Source organism: Neofelis nebulosa, chromosome 6, assembly GCF_028018385.1.
Source record: "Neofelis nebulosa isolate mNeoNeb1 chromosome 6, mNeoNeb1.pri, whole genome shotgun sequence".
NCBI classification, from domain to species: Eukaryota; Metazoa; Chordata; class Mammalia; order Carnivora; family Felidae; genus Neofelis; species Neofelis nebulosa.
In genome coordinates this window covers 4,374,338-4,393,686 of record NC_080787.1, presented here as the reverse complement: position 1 = coordinate 4,393,686, position 19,349 = coordinate 4,374,338, and the positions used below count along the sequence as shown (strand labels likewise).

Genomic DNA, 19,349 nt, shown 5'->3' with positions numbered 1-19,349 from the left:
GAAATAGAGAAAGAACAACAAATGAAGCCCAAAGCCAGCCAAAGAAGGAAATAATAAAGTTTAGAGCAGAAATAAATGGTATGGAAACCAAAGAAACAGTAGTGCAGGTAAATGCAACCAGGGGTGGCTCTTTGAAAAAATGAATAAAATTGAGAAACTCCTCACCAGATGCATCAAGAAGAAAAGAGAAAGGGCCCACATAAATAAAATCACATATGAGGGAGGAGAAGTAACAAGTAACACCACCGAAATACAAGCAATATAAGAGAATGTTTTGAAAATTTATATGTCAACAAACTCGGAAATCTGGGAGAAATGAATAAAATTCTAGAAACATATAAATTACCAAAGCTGAAAAAGGAAGAAATAGAAAGCCTGAAAATACTGATAACCAGCAAGGAAAGTGAACGAGGAATACAAAATCTCCCAGAAAACCAAAGTCCAAGGCCAGAGGACTTCATTGGAGAGTTCACCAAATATTTAAAGAGGTGTTAATAGCCATTCTTCTGAAACTATCCCCAAAAAAATAGAAATGGAAGGAAAACTTCCAAATGCGTCTATTAGGCAAACATTTCCCTGATTTTTAAACCAGGCAAAGACCCCACTAAAATGGAAGATTACAGGCCAGTATCCTGGATGAACATGAATGCAAAAGTTATCAACAAAATACTAGCAAATAGAATCCAACAGTACATTAAAAGAACTATTCACCATGATCAAGTGGGAGTTATTCCTCTGCTGCAAAGTTTTTCAATATTGGCAAACCAATGTGATTGTTGTGATCAATAAAAGAAAGGATAAGAGCCATAGGATGCTGTTAATAGATGCAGAAAAAAAGTTGACAAAGTACAACATCCATTCATCATAAAAACACTCAATAAAGTAGGGATAGAAGGAACATATCTCCACATACATCATAAAGGCCCTATACAAAATATTCAAAGCTAATGTTATCCTCAGGGGAGAAAAATTGAGACCTGTACCTCTACATTCAGGAACAAGAAGGGATGTCCAGTCTCACCAGTGTTACTTAACATAGTACTAGAAATCCTAGCCTCTGCAATCAGACAACAAGAAAAAAAAACAAAAAGAGCATGCAAATCAGCGAGGAAGAAGTCAAGCTTTCATTATTCAAGGATGACATGATTCTCCATGTAGGAAACCTGAAAGACTCCACCAAAAAGTTACTAGACTGATAAACAAATTCAGTGAAGTCACAAGATACAAAACCAGTGAACAGAAAAATTCTGCATTTTTATATGCAAATAATGAACTGGCAGAAATGAAATCAAGAAATCCAGCCCATTTACCATTGCACCAAAAACCATAAGACAACTACGAATAAACCTAACCAAAGGGGGAAAATGGATGTACTCTGAAAACTATAGAATACTCATGAGAGAAATGGAAGATGACATGGAGAAATGGAAAAACATTCCATGCTCATGGATTGGAAAGGAAAATATTTTTAAAATGTCCATACTAAGGCAACTAAACCGTATGAAAATACAACGGACAGTTTTTGCAGAGCTAGTAGCAACAATCCTAAAATTTGTATGGAACCACAAAAGACCCCAAATAGCCAAAGCAATCTAGAGAAGAAAAGCAAAGCTGGAGGCATTACAATTCTAGACTTTCGGTTGTGTTACAAAACCGTAATCATTAAGATAGTATGGCAGTGGCACAAAAACAGACACTTAGATCAATGGAACAGAATAGAGAACCAGAAATGGACCCATAACCATATGGTCAACTAATCTTCAACAAAGCAGGAAAGAATATCCAGTGGAAAAAAGACAGTCTCTTCAACAAATGGTGTTGGGAAAACTGGAGACCGACATGCAAAAGAATGAACCTGGACCACTTTCTTACACCATACACAAAAGTGAATTCAAAATGGATGAAAGACCTAAGTGTGAGAGAGGAAACCATCAAAATCCTAGAGGACAACTAAGACAGTAACCTCTTTGACATTGGCCATAGCAAGGTCTTACTAGAAAATTCTTGTGAGGCATGGGAAACAAAAGGAAACATGAACTGTTGGGACTTTACCAAGATAAATAGCTTCCACACAGAAAAGGAAACGACCAACAAAACTAAAAGGCAGCCTATAGAATAGGAGAAGATATTTGCAAATGACATATCTGATAAAGGGATAGTATCCAAAAATATAAACAACATATAACACTCAACACTAATAAAACAAAAAATCCAGTTAAAAATGGGCAGAAGACAAGAATAGACTTTTTTTCCAAGGAAGACATCCAGATAGCCAAGAGACACATGAAAGGATCTTAACATCACTCATCCTTAGGAAAATGCAAATCAAAACCATAGTAGTACCTCATCACTTGTCAGACACCTATCAGAATGACTAAAATTAACAACTCAGAAAACAACAGATGTTGGCAAGGATGCAGAGAAAGGGGAACCGTCTTAAACTGTTGGTGGAAAGGAAAAGTGGTTCAGTGACTCTAGAAAACTGTATGGAGGTTTGTCAGAAAATGAAAAATAGAAAAACCCTACCACTCAGTAATTGCACTGTTAGGTACTTCCCCAAAGTTTATGAAAATGCTGATTTGAATTGCATCCCGATATTTATAGCAGCATTATATGAAATAGCCAGATTATGGAAAGAGCCCAAATGTCTATTGACTGATGAATCGATAAAGAAAATATGACAATATAGATATATATATAATGGAATATTACTCAATATTCAAACAGAATGAAATTGTTTCCATTTGCAACAATGTGGATGGAGCTAGGATATATTATGCTAGGTGAAATAAGTCAGAGAAAGACAAATACTGTATGATTTTTGTTTATATGTGTTATTTAAGAAACAAAACTGGTGAACATAAGGGAATGGCGGGGGAAGAGGAGTGAGAAAAACAAACCACAGAAGACTCTTAATGATAGAGAACAAACTGAAGGTTGATGGAGGGATGTGGGTCAGAAATGGGCTAGGTGGGTGTTGGGCATTAAGGAGGCCACTTGGCATGAACACTGGATATTGTATGTAAGTGATGAATCACTGAATTCTACTCCTGACGCTAATATTGAACTGTATGTTGACTAACATTAGAAAAAAAAAAAAAAACAGGCCAGGCAAGTTGTCTTATAGAATCTCCTAATTCTGAATAATTCCTTTTAGACTAAAACTGATATGAAATACAAGCCTTCTCATGGTTAGTGCTTTTCCTGCTGCTGCTGCTGCTGCTGCTGCTGCTGCTGCTGCTGCTGCTGTTGCTAGAGGGCCACTAAGGATTCAGCTGCGAGGCCTTTCTTGCTGTTTAACAAACACATCAAACATTTCCCTTGCAACTTCCTGGGAATACTCTTACTCATAAGTGTCTTGAGACTGACCCCCCTGCTTTATTCAGGTCTCTGCTCAGAGAACTCTCCTGGACCGCCTTTTGTAAAACAGCACTCTCCACCACTCTTCCCTAAAGCTGCTGTTTCTTTTTCTCCTTTCTCTCTCTCTCTCTCTTTCTCTCTTTCTTTCTTTCTTTCTTTCTTTCTTTCTTTCTTTCTTTCTTTCTTTCTTTCTTTCTTTCTTTCAGATTCAGCTTTATTGAAGTACAATTGAGACATAAAATTGTAAGATATTTAATGTGTCCATCATGGAGATTTGATATATGTATACACTTTGAAAAGATACTCTCCCGCATCTAGTTGATTTAACACATCCATAGGCTCATGTACTCCTTAAATGTTTATTTATTTTTAAGAGAGTACAAGAAGGGGAGGGACAGAAAATAAGGAGACAGTGGATCTAAAGCAGGCTCTGTGCTGACAGCAGTGAGCCTGATGTTGGGCTCAAACTCATGAACTGCAAGGTCATGGCCTGAGCTGATATTGGACACTCAACCGACTGAGCCACCCAGGTGGCTCATCACCTCATGTATTTATTTTTTGACTTAGTAAGAACATTTCAGTTCTACTCTCCCAGCAGATTTCAATTATGAATTATAGTGTTATCATCTGTAGACACCATATTTTACATGAGATCCTCATGCCTTATTCACCTTAAGCTGAAGTTTGTACCTGTTTATCAACTTCTCCATATTTCTCCCACCCTCAGCCCCTATCAACCAGTTTTTTTCTCTCTGTTTCAATGAGTTTTACTCTTTTTTACAGATTCTACATATAAGTGACATCATGCAGTATGTGTGTTTCTGTGACTTACCTAACTTAGCATAATGCCCTCAAAGTCTATTCATGTTTTCACTGTGGTGGGGTATATATCTATATAAATATATCAATGTGTGTGTGTATATGTATATGTATATATATACCTCTGTATATATATGTATATATATATATATATGTATATATATAATCACAAATCCTAAATTACCCATTAATATGAATTTATTTCTGAGATGCCCCTTTGTTCTGTTGATATATGTGTCTATTCTTGTATTAACACTACATGGCTTTGATTACTATGGCTTTTAATATAATTTGGAATTAAGGTGTGTAATGCCTTCAATGTTGTTGTTCTTTCAAGATTCCTTTAGCATTTCCAGGCTTTTTTTGGTTCCATACAAATGTTAGAATTATTTGTTGTATTTCTAGGAGAAATGCCATTGGAATTATGAATGGGACTGTATTGAATTTGTAGCTGGATTTGGGTAGTATATACATTTAAAACTATTTTTCCAATCCATAAGTATGGACTGTATTTCCATTTATTTGTGTCTTCAGTTTTTTGCATCAATCTTATACTTTTGAGCGTACAGGACTTTCACATCCTTGGTGAAATTTATTCTTTTTGACGTGATTGTAAATGAGATAGTTTTTCTTAATTTCCCTTCTAGTAGTTCACAATTATTCTATAAAAAATGAAGTATTTTTGTTTATTGATTTTGTACCCTGCAACTTTAAAGAACTGTTCACTAGCTCACTTTTATGGTGGAATCTTTAGGATTTTCTATATATGATATCATGTCATCAGCATATACAGACAGTTTTATTTCTTCCTTCCTTATTTGCTTGCCTGTATTTCTTTTTCTTGCATAGGTGCTCTGGCTCTGACTTCTAATACTGTGTTGAACAGAGGTGGTGAGGGTGGACATCCACCATTGAATATGATGTTAGCCGTGGACTTGTCACATAGGCCTTGAGCATTTTGTGGTGTAGGCCAATTCAAAGACTGAAGGCAGGGCTCACAGGGACCCATTTCTCATGCAAAAGAGGGCAGGGGAGTGTGCCTCCTTAGAAGGCCCAGCGAGGCTGGGGCAGAAGTCTGGAATACTGGTCCTCCTTATGATAGGGATGGTCAGCGTTTATGCCTGAAGGACCATCAGCCCCCAGTAGTGCCTTGGCACCTGTGGCATCATCCCCCAAAAGGTAGCATGGGACCTGTGGCTTGAAGCAGAAATGGCAGTAGTGCAGTTAATAGAGAGTATTTACTGGTTGGCAAGCACACTGATAGGCAAGTACTCTGAAGATTAGAAAATTTGAGATTATACCTGGGGAAGGGGAGCCCAAAATGGAAACACTGGACGTCCTGCTAAAGCTGCAATTGGCGACTGGTGAACACATTGGAAAGTAGTGATAACGAAGAAAAGCAGTAGGCCATATATTTGTACTCAGAGTTCATGGAACATTTCTTCCCAGTAAGATACAATGATACAACGGACAGAAAATTTTCTTTTGATATTTTAGTTGGCAAACAAGGGGGTAAAACATGACCCATAGTTTTCACACGGCTGCTATAAATGTGCACTTAACATCATAGAGGAAATAGGTGAAAGTTAAGTTACTCTCTGGGAGTATTTCCTTTCATGTTATCACTGCAACCTGAAGCAGAGTCTAGTTTCTCTTGAATCCTCAGCTCCAAAGAAAATGTACGGATTTATGAAGGAGTGATAGTAATGAGTGTCCTCCTTAAGAAGTGGCTGCTGTTTCTGAAAAATGACAAGTAGCTAATAATATTCTGAAAGTATCCCTAAAAAGCAAAAAGGAGTTGTTTTCTTTTGACACAGATCTGCCGTTGTTTAACAGAACTGAAAGCAAAGAGTAGAAGTAGCTTCGTATAATTAGGACAAGTTTGCTGCCAATAGAATTACGAACACTGTTAGTTTTACAACCTTCTTAGACTTAGACTGGTGGGGTTTAGATTTTCAACCTATGTCTATCATTTCTAGCAGTCCCGTTAGTTTCTAAAAACAATATTTATGAGGCAGTAGATAACTAATACAAAAAGAGTAAGATGACTGTGTCCCCAAACTTGTGGTAATACATGGTGTTGTCAAATTTTTCTGTAGTTCCAGGGAATCCCCAGCATTTGAACCTGATTAACGGAGGCTATCCTTGGATCCAAGGTGTCAGCCACTAACCTAGAAGACCATTCATACCTTCCTGAGGTGCTAGAGCCTGGGTATGCTGCCTTTTCAGTCGATTTGGGCCAGGGGAGATCTCAGTCATCTTTGCAGTCAGGGACAAGCACGTGCTATGACACTGAGACATTGGTTTTCAATCTTTTTGCCATTGTCAGAAACTCCCTCCCAGTGACGTTTTCACATCACAGTTACACTCTGTGTCTATTCATGTACTGTGGCTTTTTGGAGGGCTACCCATCAGTGTATTTGCTATGAGTTTCTCCACTTCTCTAGACGCCAAGGTTTTCTCCTTTGGAAGTGATATATATGACATGAATGCATACTCTGGGGAAGGAAATCAGGTACTCAGTGTGACAAACTTTAGTATGGATTGGAAGAAATGAAAAGGAAATCACTTATAAAGGTAGAATTCACTGTTTCTAGGTTGAGATATTGGGAACCTTTTTATTTCTCTTCTTTTTGTTGTTGTTGTTTAATTTCCAGATACACACTTATATGGAATCTATAATATTTTGCACATGAAAAAAAATGTATTCTATCTTTCCCTTTTCTTACTTTGCAAATGTCCTAAACGTTAAAAGCCTGAAGATGTTGCTCTAGTATTTATTACCCAATGAATCTTTGACATATTCTGTAGAATAATAACATTTTCATGTATATTTATTAAAAATGGTTCATTCACTTAATAGTACTATAGATATTTACAGAGTATGTATTTCATGTTAGAAGCCAATTTAGACACAGCATAATCTCACATGAATAAGAGGTTCTGTTATTGAAAGCTTCACCAATGTCTTTTCCTCAAACGTTTATACAAGTAAATATATAAAAAGAGATAATGCCAATATAGTGACAGGAGCAGGTTTTGGAGGGAATTCAAAGGACAAATTTCTGAGGTTTGTAATGACATTTCTCATGAGATAAGATATAAACTGAGTGTAGAAGTTGAGTATGAGTTTTTTAAGTGACAGACTACTTGTTTATCAAGTTCGAGATCCGCTTTTTTCAAAAAGAAAAGTTGATATTCATTTTCAGTGGCCAGTCACCATCTTACATGTTCTCCTCTCAATCTCCTTACAATTCCATGAAGTTTGTATTTTCTCTGTGCCTTCATATGTTTGGGTATCATCATCCGCTTTCAGATCTTATTTTTATCAAGGCTTACACACCCGGAAATTTTAAAGTTACCTCAAAAAAAGAATGACAACTTCAGGTTTTTCACTATGGAACCCTGGAAACCAGAAAGTTTAAATATGATGGAAAAAAGATGATGAAGACTTACAACCCCATATTCACACCCAAATATTCTGGGTAGATGGCAGCTTACTCAGCCTTGAAATCACAGAGCACGAGCACCATAAATGTGAGGACTCTCACATGCAAAGGATTTCCAATCTCTGAAATGGTCACCTTGTAGAGAAGGGAAGTGTTTTTTCTCCTAATAGAGATACTCAGAATTTGAATGTATTTCCCAGTAAAACAAAGTAAAAAATAATAGAGAAAAAACAAGACATTGCTAAATTTTTGTTGTGTCAAATAAGAGCATTAAGCTCCTTTGCCAAGATTACCATCAACTGTCACCATAATTCAGTACAAGGAGAGCAATTATAAAACCAAAGAACAAAAGATTGTATTAAATGAAGAATAACCTTTTATATTGATTTCATTTAATGAAACTTCTCATTTCCTTCATTACTCTTATCTAAGAGCCTTGAGAAACTATTACCTATTTATTTTCCCATGTCTATAGGAAGGAAATCAATTAAAATCTATAAAACTATGTACATTTTCTGTTTGGAGACTCAACGTCTCCCTATTCTCTGTAACAGTAGTTCTCAAACTTCAGCCTGATCACCTGTAGTGTTGATTAAAAACATCAGCTGCTGGGTCCATCTGTATTGTCGGTTGAATAAGTGTGGGGTGGGTCCAAGGTTGTTCAGTTTTGGTAAGTTGCCAAGTGATGCTGTTGGTGCTGGTCCAAGGACTGCATGACTTTACAGGAAAAAGCCTAAACTACTCTTTAGGCCATGGATGGGAAAAGTTAAGCCTTCTAAAAAGGAGACTCCAAAATAGAGTGGCTTAATTAATATTAAATAATAATGAAGATTTTTCTGCTCTAAGGGTCTAGAGGCATTTCCCTGCTGGTGGGTGGTTGTGGTTACACCTTATTGTTCCATTCCCTCTTAGGGATATTGGAAAAACTACAAACTCTCCACATTCACATCCTAGACAGCAGGAACAGGAGGGAGAAGGCTGACAATAAATGGCTTCATATTTGAGAAGGTATCCCAGGAATTGCACACATTGTTTTCCTGGCATTATGTTGGTAGAAGCCAGTCTTGAAATGTGATATGCAGGATGGGCCCAGTTTAATGGGCCTTGGGCCCAGTTAAAACTTGAGGGAGGAGGTGGATGGATATCGGTGGGCAGTTGATCTGTACCACAAAAGCCCCAATGACAACAACAGGTGAATAAAATGTAGTGTCATTGCATATAAAAATCTGGAAGAAAAGTCTGGAAGAAAAAAAATCAGTGTCCAGTGTAACCCTATATTAAAGGGTTATTATTATAAGGTTAATATAACCCTATATTAAAGGGTTATATTAAAATTTCCATGTGAAATATTTTCTTAATACCTTGTACATATATTTCTGTACTTAACCACTTTTCACAATTCTAGGTTTACTTGTCTGTAGTTCCTGATTAGTCTTGAAGGCTTTTAAGTATATGAATTCAAGTTTCCTTATGTGTCTGCATCTCTATCTCCTTATAATTTCTGATTTAATTATATATAATATAATTATATATATATATTATAATATATATAATTATATATATAATAAAATATAATATATAATAAATATATATTAAATTATATATAATTTAATATAGACTGATATAAATCAGTCTATAGCACAATTCTTGATACAAGGTAAACATCCCATAAATGCTGTTTGTGAAAGTGAATCATTCATCTTCTGTTGGTAAAGGTCAATGTTATTTCCTTACCTCTCTTCCATCTAACTCATGACTTTGTTGACCATTTTCTCACATACAGTATTCTTTTTACTGCACTCTTCACATCCTTGTTTCTTAAAGTGTAGATCAGAGGGTTAAGGGTGGGTGTGACGATTGTGTAAAAGAGAGTAAGGAACTTCCCCTCATCTTCAGATGTGCTATTCTGTGGCTTCATGTACATATAAATGATTGTTCCATAAAACAGAGTTACTACTGTGAGGTGGGAACCGCATGTATTAAGGACCTTACGCCACCTTGCTGTTGACTTGATCTTCATGACAGCTTGAGTGATAATTGCGTATGAGATGAGAATTAGTGATAGAGGTACTAGAAGAAATATCACTCCAAGAGCATAGACGATGACCTCAATTACTTTTGAGTAGACACAAGCCATCTTGAGCAAGGCTGGCATCTCACAGATAAAATTATTCACCTCCCGGTGCCCACATCTTGGCAACTTCAAAGTCAAGGAGCAAACGATTAAGGCACTGCCAAGACCACCTAACCAGGCGACAAGCACCATCTTTTGGCAAAGTTGAGGGTGCATTATTACTGTGTAGTGAAGAGGTTGACAGACAGCAGCGTAGCGATCATAGGCCATCACAGCCAAGAGAAGACATTCTGTGGCTCCCAAGTCAAGGGCAAAGAAGAATTGGAGCACACACCCTCCGTAGGTAATAGACTTTGTTGGACCCCATAGATTTACCAGCATCTGTGGGATAATGCTAGTTGCATAACAGAGGTCCAGAAAAGACAAATTGGATAGGAAGAAATACATAGGAGTATGGAGTTGGCTGTCTAGGTTAGATACAAGGATGATGGTTGTGTTTCCTACCAGAGTCACAATATAGAAGATGAAGACAACCCCAGAGATGATGTGTTCTAATTGGGGCCGATCAGAAAACCCCAGCAGTATGAAGTCTGTCATGGAACTTCCATTGTTTTTGTTCATGACTCCTCATAAAGGTCTAGGAGATAATACCATGGTAATAAAAAATAGCATCAGCTTTAGGTAGAAACAAAAATCTCTGAAGTTTACATGAGTGTTCAAATTCACTTGTTTTGTGCTCTCTCCCACTCAGAACACCCCTTTTAACACTCTTTGCCAATGCTCAAAGATGCTCTGTGTGTACTCATAAATCAGCGTGGTTCTAAAAATAATATGGTAAGGGATCCTGGGTGGCTCATTTGATTAAGCATCTGACTTTGGCTCAGTTCATGATCTCACAGCTTATGTGTCTCCTTTTTCTGTATCTCCCCCACTAGTGGGCTCTCTCTCTCTCTCTCTGTCTCAAAAATAAGTGAATATTAATTTTTTTAAATAAATAAAAATGTTATGGTAAACCCAACCACACTGAATTGCAGATCACTGAAAAGGCTTAGTATGCCATGACACCTATGTTCCATGTTTTCTGAGTAAGAATAAATCCATAAGTTTAATGATATAATTTAGGAGTGGAATATAGTTTGAGTTGTTCCTTCTTGAAATTATTACATAAGCATTACTTAATGATGACCAATATTTCCCTTATCAAAGGAGGAGAGTTTGATGTAAAACATTAAATGAGCAATTTTGTTGGGATAAACTCCACTATTTGGTAGTAGAATCACTTTCCATAATCACTCGCATATGTCTGCATTCCAGACATTATCTTCACCCTCGCCACCAACCTCCTCCTCATATTTTCCCTCCTATTTAACATTTCAGACACTGCTATTCCTGTTGTTCCTGTATCAATTTTGGACATTTTGTTATTTTGTCATTTTTTTGTGTGAATTAGTTTTTGGTGCCAGGAAAAAAAAAATCCTCCTTCTTATGAATCATTATTTACATGCTGAGTGGTCCTGTAATTCTTGTAATATCTTTTGTTACTGCTGTTACACCATTTAAGTTTTTTTATAAATGTTTCTTTATTTTTGAGAGAGAGAGAGAGAGAGAGAGAGAAGGAGGGGGAGGAGGAGGAGGAGGAGGAGGAGGAGGAGGAGGAGGAGGAGGAGAAGAGAATATCCAAAGCAGGTTCCAGGCTCTGAGCTGTCAGCACAGAGCCAGATGTGGGATTTGAACTCAAGAACTGTGAGATCATGACTTGAACCAAAGTCAGATGCTAAACTGACTCTGCCCCCCAGGTGCCCCTACACCATTTAAATAGACATACTGATTTGTTGTGGAGATAAAAATTGAACTAATTCCAGAAGCATTTGGTTACCACATATACACATCAACAAACTGTGTTAGCTTGTACTCTCCAGGCCATTCAGCAAAATTAATAAGATAGGTAACTTGAACAAAAAGCCATTCATTAAACAATCAGTGAGTTGTTTTTCCCCATGGAACTTACCAATAATATGAGTTGATCTTCTGGTTGCTTCAGAACTCTATAGGTAAAATTTCACTTCAATTCTGAAAGAATATAGAAAAGGGATAAAGTATATACACATTTCACTCTCTGAAGACTTTATCATATTATTAAATAGATGGAGTGTTTAGTGACTGAATTAGTCCACTAATTTATTTCAGCTTTTAATTTTTTATTTATAATTTTTTATGCAGATAATTTCTGACCATGAACTTCAGAATAAGGTTTTTATATTCATAGTTTGTTTGGAGCCAAGGCATGATAACTTTATTTGCTGCTACTGCAGTAAAATAAGGAAATTATATACATATTTCATTGTTACAAGCATCTTAGAACCTAAAAATGTTATAATCATGATGAAGAAGCTATTACTACCAAGTGGTAAGATGTAGGAATATAGTTTTTCTCACTAGGAAATGGAAATTTAATTTAATTAATGAGTGTGATGTTTGTATGTGGTAGGATGTCACCTAAGTTGAGCATAATGCTTAACTGCACAGAATGTGGACTCAGAGCTTTGTGTCAAGTCCCAGTTTTCATACTCGGAAGTAATGAGTCCTTGGACAGTTATGTAACCTGTTTGTTCACCAGCTTCTCCATATATTCAGTGAAGGTAATGATATTCAACAAAGGGAAGTTGTGAGGGCTAGTATTTGTGAAAAAACTAGCAACTCTGCTGGTTTTACTTAATACATTTTAAATAAATTATTAAATTAAGTTTATTTAAATATAAGATTTAAACATTGTATTCACCTAGCCACAAATTATTATTTTATTTTTTTCTTTACTCTCCTCATTTTTCCTATTGGTAATTTTACCATGATGGTCTAGAACTAAACTGGAATGCTTAAAATTTTATATGTGGATAATTTTTAAATGCACAGACACACATGTACACAAAAGTGCCCAAAAACACAGTGTACATAGTGAACTGTTAAACTCAGAGGCTGGAGAGGACAGAGGACTTAAGCTCCCCAAGTGCCTTGATTATAAAATGCACTTGGCTTTTTTTTTTTTTTTTACTATGTCAGGTGGTGATCATGTTGGGTTGAGAAGGCCATAGAATTTTAGAGTTGACATAGACTCAAAAACCATGATCCAGCTTTTTGTCTTATGATGGAGGTCTTCCACCGATTATTCACACAATTCTTGTTTTCATAGCTTCCTAACTGCCCTTTAAGAGAGAGTCTCATACTTACTCCTTGTGTTGAGCTCAGAGATGCCTCTTTAACACCCAGGCACTGCCCATTTTTCTTTATTCTGTAAATATTATGGAATAGGTCAATTCAACATGGCTTCTAAAAAAAACAGTTTTATTATAAAGTAAACCATAGGTACAGAAAAAAAACCCCAAAATCTCACTGAATCAAAGTGAATATTCTTATAACTAACATGCAGGTCAAAAAATAAAACCTTGCCAAGCATTCCAGTGGCTTCTATTTGTGTCTCGTCCCAAAAATTACCCTTCCTTGTCCCCCAAAGTATTCACTATCCTCGTGTTTATAGTAATCACCTCCTTGTATTTTAATAGTGTGATTACCCAAATGTGCCTCTGCAGACAATATTGTTTAGTTTGGCTCATTAAATTTTTTATTTGTCTTTTGAGTTTCCTTTAATATTAGAACCTATTATCAAATATACTCTTAGATTTATGTCTCCAGATTAAGTGCTAGATAGTTGTCAGCTGTTGCTCACACTGTATGAAGTTTAATTACCATGCTTTTCTGGTTACTATCCATTGGACTCACCATGGGTTATCAAATGCCTTGTATTAATTAGTTGAGAAGTGAACACAGTACTGCAGATGTGCTATACCATTGAAGAAAGAAAGCAGTGAGCATCCATGATGCAGACACAATTTCTAAAATATATATTGGGTTTAGCAGGTGAAAAACACTACTGGCTCAGTTTAAGCTTTGGCTCACATAAGACCTCAGGTAAACTTATTGGAAGTGTCAAGCCAGAAACTACACCTTATGTAACTTAATGTAGTAAATCCAAATATAGAACTTTTCATTTTATGCTCATAAACATTTTCCATATTGCTTTAATCTGTGGTCTCAACTTTTAGCTCTTACTGTAATTTTAATTTAAAAGCCATTGTGATATTAAAAATGAGAGAGCACAAGCAGAAGAAACAGATGTTTAAAAAGAGGAATGCTATGTTTTTACTGAAATAGGTTTTCATTTTCCGTGGTATGGACTTCAGTTTCTAATAGCATGGCATGAACTTACATTTAGTTTGTTCAATGAGATTTAAGACAAATGGAGCAAACATATTTAACAATAATTTGAAGGTAATGTGGAGAAAAAACTAGAAACAAATTTGGAATATATTTACATTTCAGGAGGGAAGAATTCACAGCTGTCATGTTCATATGTAGCCAAAAGATACCCTTGTTCCCATTGTGATGAGCCTTCATTTCACAGGTAAACAGAAGGATTCTTGTTTGGAAGTTACTGAGTCCATGAAATATGATGAGCCACTGCTTTATTGTAGTAACTCCACAATCACATTTGCATTTAAATGCAACAGCTGAGCGAATATTCAGTGAAGTCTTTATTTAATGTGGATGTTGGAGAAAAACTAAATATGGGATTGGTGAAAAAGTTCATGAATTTGGTTTTTTGAATGTTTTTGATGGGGTATTTCTAGTCTTTTAATGAGGAATCCTGTGAGACACGTTTGTAGGTGGATCTCTGCCCAGTTAAACAATGAGAGCCCTTCTCTGGTGTACATGTGCTCCAAGAAGTGTTTATGTAGGGCATGAAGACTAGTATGTGAACATGGTGTAGACCATGGGGACTGGGGCCCCACAGAGGTGATTAACAAATCTTGGAATATGGTCAGAGGCTTATCCAAATAACTATTTTAAGAAAGGTTTCCTGAAGACATTGGGTTTCATCTTGTCTTTTTATTCTTTAGAGTTCTTCCATGGAAATTAATTTCAGAGATAAATTTATTTATGTATTAAATTCACTATTGAAGATTGTAAATATATTGTAAATCATATCAATAAAAATAACACATTTAATTGAGTTTTTTTAGTGGGTAAGACATCAATAAAGTTGAAGAAATATAGGCATTAAGGAGGTGTTTTATATGCAGGAAAGAAAATATATCCTTTTAAAAATATATAGAATCATTATAATTCTGTGGTTCATGAGCTATATCATCATTGTTCCATTTTCAATGGGTTAAAAATAGTTCCATGAAAATATTTTGGCCTACCACTCAATTCAAGAACTGGAATGTAACCAATAGCTTATAGCTAGTCTTTGTCTTTACACTCTTATTCCTACCTGCCACCCAGGGAAATAATGACCTTGAATTTTGTGTTCATCACACACCTCCATTAGAATATAACTTTTTTAAATTTAAATTCAAGTTAGTTAGCATACAGTGTAGTCTTAGCTTTAGGAGTAGAACCCAGTGATTCATCTCTTACATGTGACAGCTAGTGTTCAATTGAAAAAGTGCCCTCCTTAATACCCATCACCCATACAGGCCATTCCCCCCACCTACTTCCCCTCCAGCAACCCTCAATTTGTTCTCTGTTTTTAAGTCTCTTATGGTTTGCCTCCCTCCCTGTTTTTAACTTATTTTTCCTTTCCTTCCCCTATGTTATCTCTTGTTTCTCAAATTCCACATATGAGTGAAATCACATGATATCTGTCTTTCTCTGACTGACTTAATTCGTTTAACATAATACTGTATAGTTCCATCATATATATGCACACCACACACCACGTCTTCTTTATCCATTCATCAGTCGATGTAAATTTGGGCTCTGTCCATAATTTGGATATTGTTAATAATGCTGCTGTAAACATTAGGGTACATGTGCTCCCCTTTTTTTGCAGTTTAATGATATATTTAATATAAGTACAGCTCATAAATTACTTCACTGACAGAGATAGCAGTGAAAAACACAAAGAATTATGATTAATGAATTTTATACTATAACAATTATGAAAAGAATAAAACCATGATATAACTTGAATAAGCATTTTCTATTTTTTCTAAAAATAATCTAGATTTTAATACATTCATCGCCCTCATTGTACTCTCAGGATGTACTCATAGCATTGCCTGTGAATGGAGAAAGATGAGAATAAGGGACTCAACACTAAGAAAAGAAAAAAAACCCAAAAAATTAACACTAAGGCAACAAATCAGAAATACAATTCAATTCAAAATTATTTAATACCTTTCCTTCTCTTTATGAACACTTCCTTCCTGATTTATGTAATAGGACTTAGGACTTTCAAAGAAACAAAACTACAGAACCAAAGAGAAAGACCAATGATAGAATGTCTCAGTTCAAGGGCTACCGCTCTGTGAAATGCGTCATCACTCATGCACAATGTAAAAATATTTTTTAAAAATTGTGTATGAAATAGAATGTGGGGACATAGTTAACTCAGTAAGTCTCATAATCATGTTTGGAAACTCTACATGTACCCCTTTGAATCAGCATTTTTGTATCCTTTGGATAAATTCTTAGTAGTGTAATTTCTGGGTCCTGAGTAGTTCTATTTTTAATTTTTTGAGGAACCTCCATCCTGTTTTCCAGAGTGGCTGCACCACTTTGCATTCCCACCAACAGTACAAAAGTGTTACACTTTCTGTACATCCTCTGTAACATCTCTTATTTCCTGAGTTGTTAGTTTTACCCATTCTGACAAGTGTGAGGTGGTATCTCATCGTGGTTTTGATTTGTATTTCCCTGATGATGAGCAATGTTGAGCATATTTTCATGTGTCTGTTAGCCATCTAGATGTCTTCTTTGGAAAAGTTATGTTCACATCTTTTTCCCATTTCTTCACTGGATTATTACTATCTTTTTGAGGGGGGGTTAAGTTTAATAAGTTCTTTATAGATTTGAATACTAACCCTTTATCTCATATGTAATTTGCAAATATCTTTTCCCATTCAATAGGCTGAATTTTATGCAATACAAAAGGCATTTTGTTGATTGTTTCCTTTGCTGGGCAGAATCTTTTTATCTTGATGAGCTCCTAATAGTTCATTTTTGCTTTTATTTTCTTTGTCTCCAGAGACATGTCAAGTAAGAAGTTGCTGCAGCCTAGGTCAAAGTTGTTGCTGCCTGTTTTCTATTGTATGATTTTGATCGTTTCATGTATCACACTTAGGTCTTTCACCTATTTTGAATTTGTTTTTGTATTGGTGAAATAAAGTGTTCCAGGTTCATTCTCTGCCTGTCGCTGTCCAGTTTTCTCAACACTATTTGCTGAAAAGGATGTCTTTTTTTTTTCCATTGGATATCTTTCCTGCTTTGTTGAAGATTATTTGGCCATACATTTGTGCGTCCATTTCTAGGTTCTTTATTCTGTTCCATTGTCTGTTTTTGTGTCTGTACCATAATGTCATGATGATCACAGGTTTGTAATAGAGCTTAAAGTCCAGAATTGTGATGCCTCCAGCTTTGGTTTACTATTTCAACATTACTTTGGCTATTTGGGTATTTTGTGGTTCCATACAAATTTTAGGATTGTTGTTCTAGCTCTGTGAAAAATAGTGGTGTTATTTTGATAAGGATTGCTTTGAATGTGTAGGCTGCTTTAAGTAGTATCGACATTATAACAATATTTGTTCTTCCAATCCATGAGTGTGGAATGGTTTTCCATTTCTTTGTGTCTGCTTCAATTTTTTAAATAAGCTTTCTATAATTTCAGCGTACAGATCTTTACCCCTTTTGTTAGGTTTATTCCTAGGTATCTTATTGTTTTTAGTGCAATTGTAAACGGAATTGATTCTGTGATATACTAATACAGTCACGTATATATGTCAAAACCTACCTGATGTATAAAGTTTAGTTTGTTTCAAATTCCATAAAGTGTGTCATCTATTATATGTGCTTTTGGCAGTTTCCTTATTCCACTATTTCACATTTTGTCACTAAGATTATCCAATATTATTTGTGTAGCTGTGGTTCATTTGTTTTCACTACTTTCTAATATTCCATTGTGTGAATATATTATAATTATTTTGTCTCTTCACTCACTGATGGCCATTTTTGGTGATGAAAGTTTGTCACTCATATGAAAGACATTAGGGTGAATATTTTGTTTGTGACTCTTGGGGTATGTATGCAAGAAAGTCTTTTGGATGTATGCCTAGGACAGGAATTGCTGGTCATGGAATAAGCAAACTTCACAGATGTTGTAACCCAAACAGTTCTTTCAATTTACTCTACCCTAGTTTTGTATAAATTATTCCACTGATCTACATTTTCTGTAACACTGGTCTTTCAGACTTTTAAATAATTGCCAACTGAAAGATCATAAGTGCTATTGAGTTGTGACCTTGGTTTTTATTTCTCTAATAACCAATAATTGAAAATATCCTCATATACTTACTGCTATGTATAATTGTCTTTCTATGAAAAGCACATCTGTAGGTTCTTACAAGAGGTCTATGGCATTGCTTCTCTGTTTTTATCATTAATATATAGGGGTCCTTACAACTGCTTTTAACTCTCTGTTGGTTGTGTGGTCTGGAATATTTTCTCTCAGTTTGTTACTTGGCATTTTACTTAAAAATGGGTCTCGTGGTGGCCAGAACTTCTAAATTTAAACATGGAAGAAACTTTAAATTAATCTTTAAGAAATTTTTCCCAAAGTGAGAGTGACATTAACCTATATATTTTTCCTAAAAATTTTAATGTCATACCCTAAATACACCTGGAATTAAATTATATCTATGGGTGAGTGTGAGCATCCAAATTTGTTTTTCATTTTTGTAACCAAATTTCAGTTTAATTCATTGAAATATTTTTTTTTCTTTGTCCAGGAATGTCATTATATCTCTTAATTATATCAAAGTCCTGCTTGTATGTGTATGTGTGTGTGTGTGTGCGCGCACATGTGCACACATGTGAGGGTGCTGATATGTTTCTGGGCCTTCAGTTCTTCTCTAGTGCTCAGTGAGTCTGTTACTGCAACAATGCCACATACTATCAGTTATTACATGTTATTATAAATCTTGGTATCTGGTAGGGCAAAAAATTCCTCCTTGATAATCTTCTTCTTGTCATTTTTAAGTTGAAGTATAATTGCTATGTATTAATTTCAGGCCCACACAAAATTATTTAATATTTGTAAATATTGGGATATGATGATCACCATAATAAGTAGTGAACATCCGTTATGTCTAGTGAACATCCATGGTTACAAATTAATTTTTATTTCTTGTGATGAGGACTTTTAAGATCTACCTCTGAGCAACTTTCAAGAATGCAATATAGTATTAACTACAGTCACCATTCTGTAATATAGATCACAATGAGTTGTTATATAACAAATTTTGACCCTCTTCACTTATTTCACCCACCCCTACATCTGGCAATCCCCACTCTGTTCTCTGGGTCTATGAGCTTGGTTTTTGTTTGTTTGTTTGTTTGTTTTGTTTTTGTTTTTGTTTTAAGGTTTCCCACAGAGGTATGGTGATATGGTATTGGTCCTTCTCTGTCTGAATATTTCACTGAGCATAATACCTTCAAGAATCATCCATGTCACAAGTGGCAAAATTCCATTGATTTTTTATGGTGCAATAATCACATGTTTATGAAACATGTAATATGACATTTTCTTTGTG

At 35.5% G+C, this 19,349-nt stretch overlaps 1 protein-coding gene across 2 annotated transcripts; it reads right to left on the bottom strand.

The window, feature by feature from the left end:
- Positions 1-8,155: 8,155 nt before the first annotated feature.
- On the bottom strand, positions 8,156-10,323 carry LOC131515521 (olfactory receptor 2W1-like). 2 transcript variants are annotated; one of them, XM_058736226.1, is made up of 2 exons: positions 9,410-10,323; positions 8,156-8,171 (listed from the first exon to the last, which is right to left on the bottom strand). In XM_058736226.1, exons 1-2 carry the CDS (start codon positions 10,321-10,323, stop codon positions 8,156-8,158), a joined length of 930 nt encoding a protein of 309 aa, XP_058592209.1. The 2 variants fall into 2 exon arrangements, with proteins under 2 accessions (XP_058592209.1, XP_058592208.1); XM_058736225.1 differs by lacking the exon at positions 8,156-8,171 and having other exon boundaries at positions 9,379-10,323.
- Positions 10,324-19,349: the final 9,026 nt, after the last annotated feature.

What these genes read in the sequence shown, in the direction of transcription:
- LOC131515521 (XM_058736225.1), bottom strand. Translation starts at nt 10,323, where the DNA reads ATGAACAAAAACAATGGAAGTTCCATGACAGACTTCATACTGCTGGGG.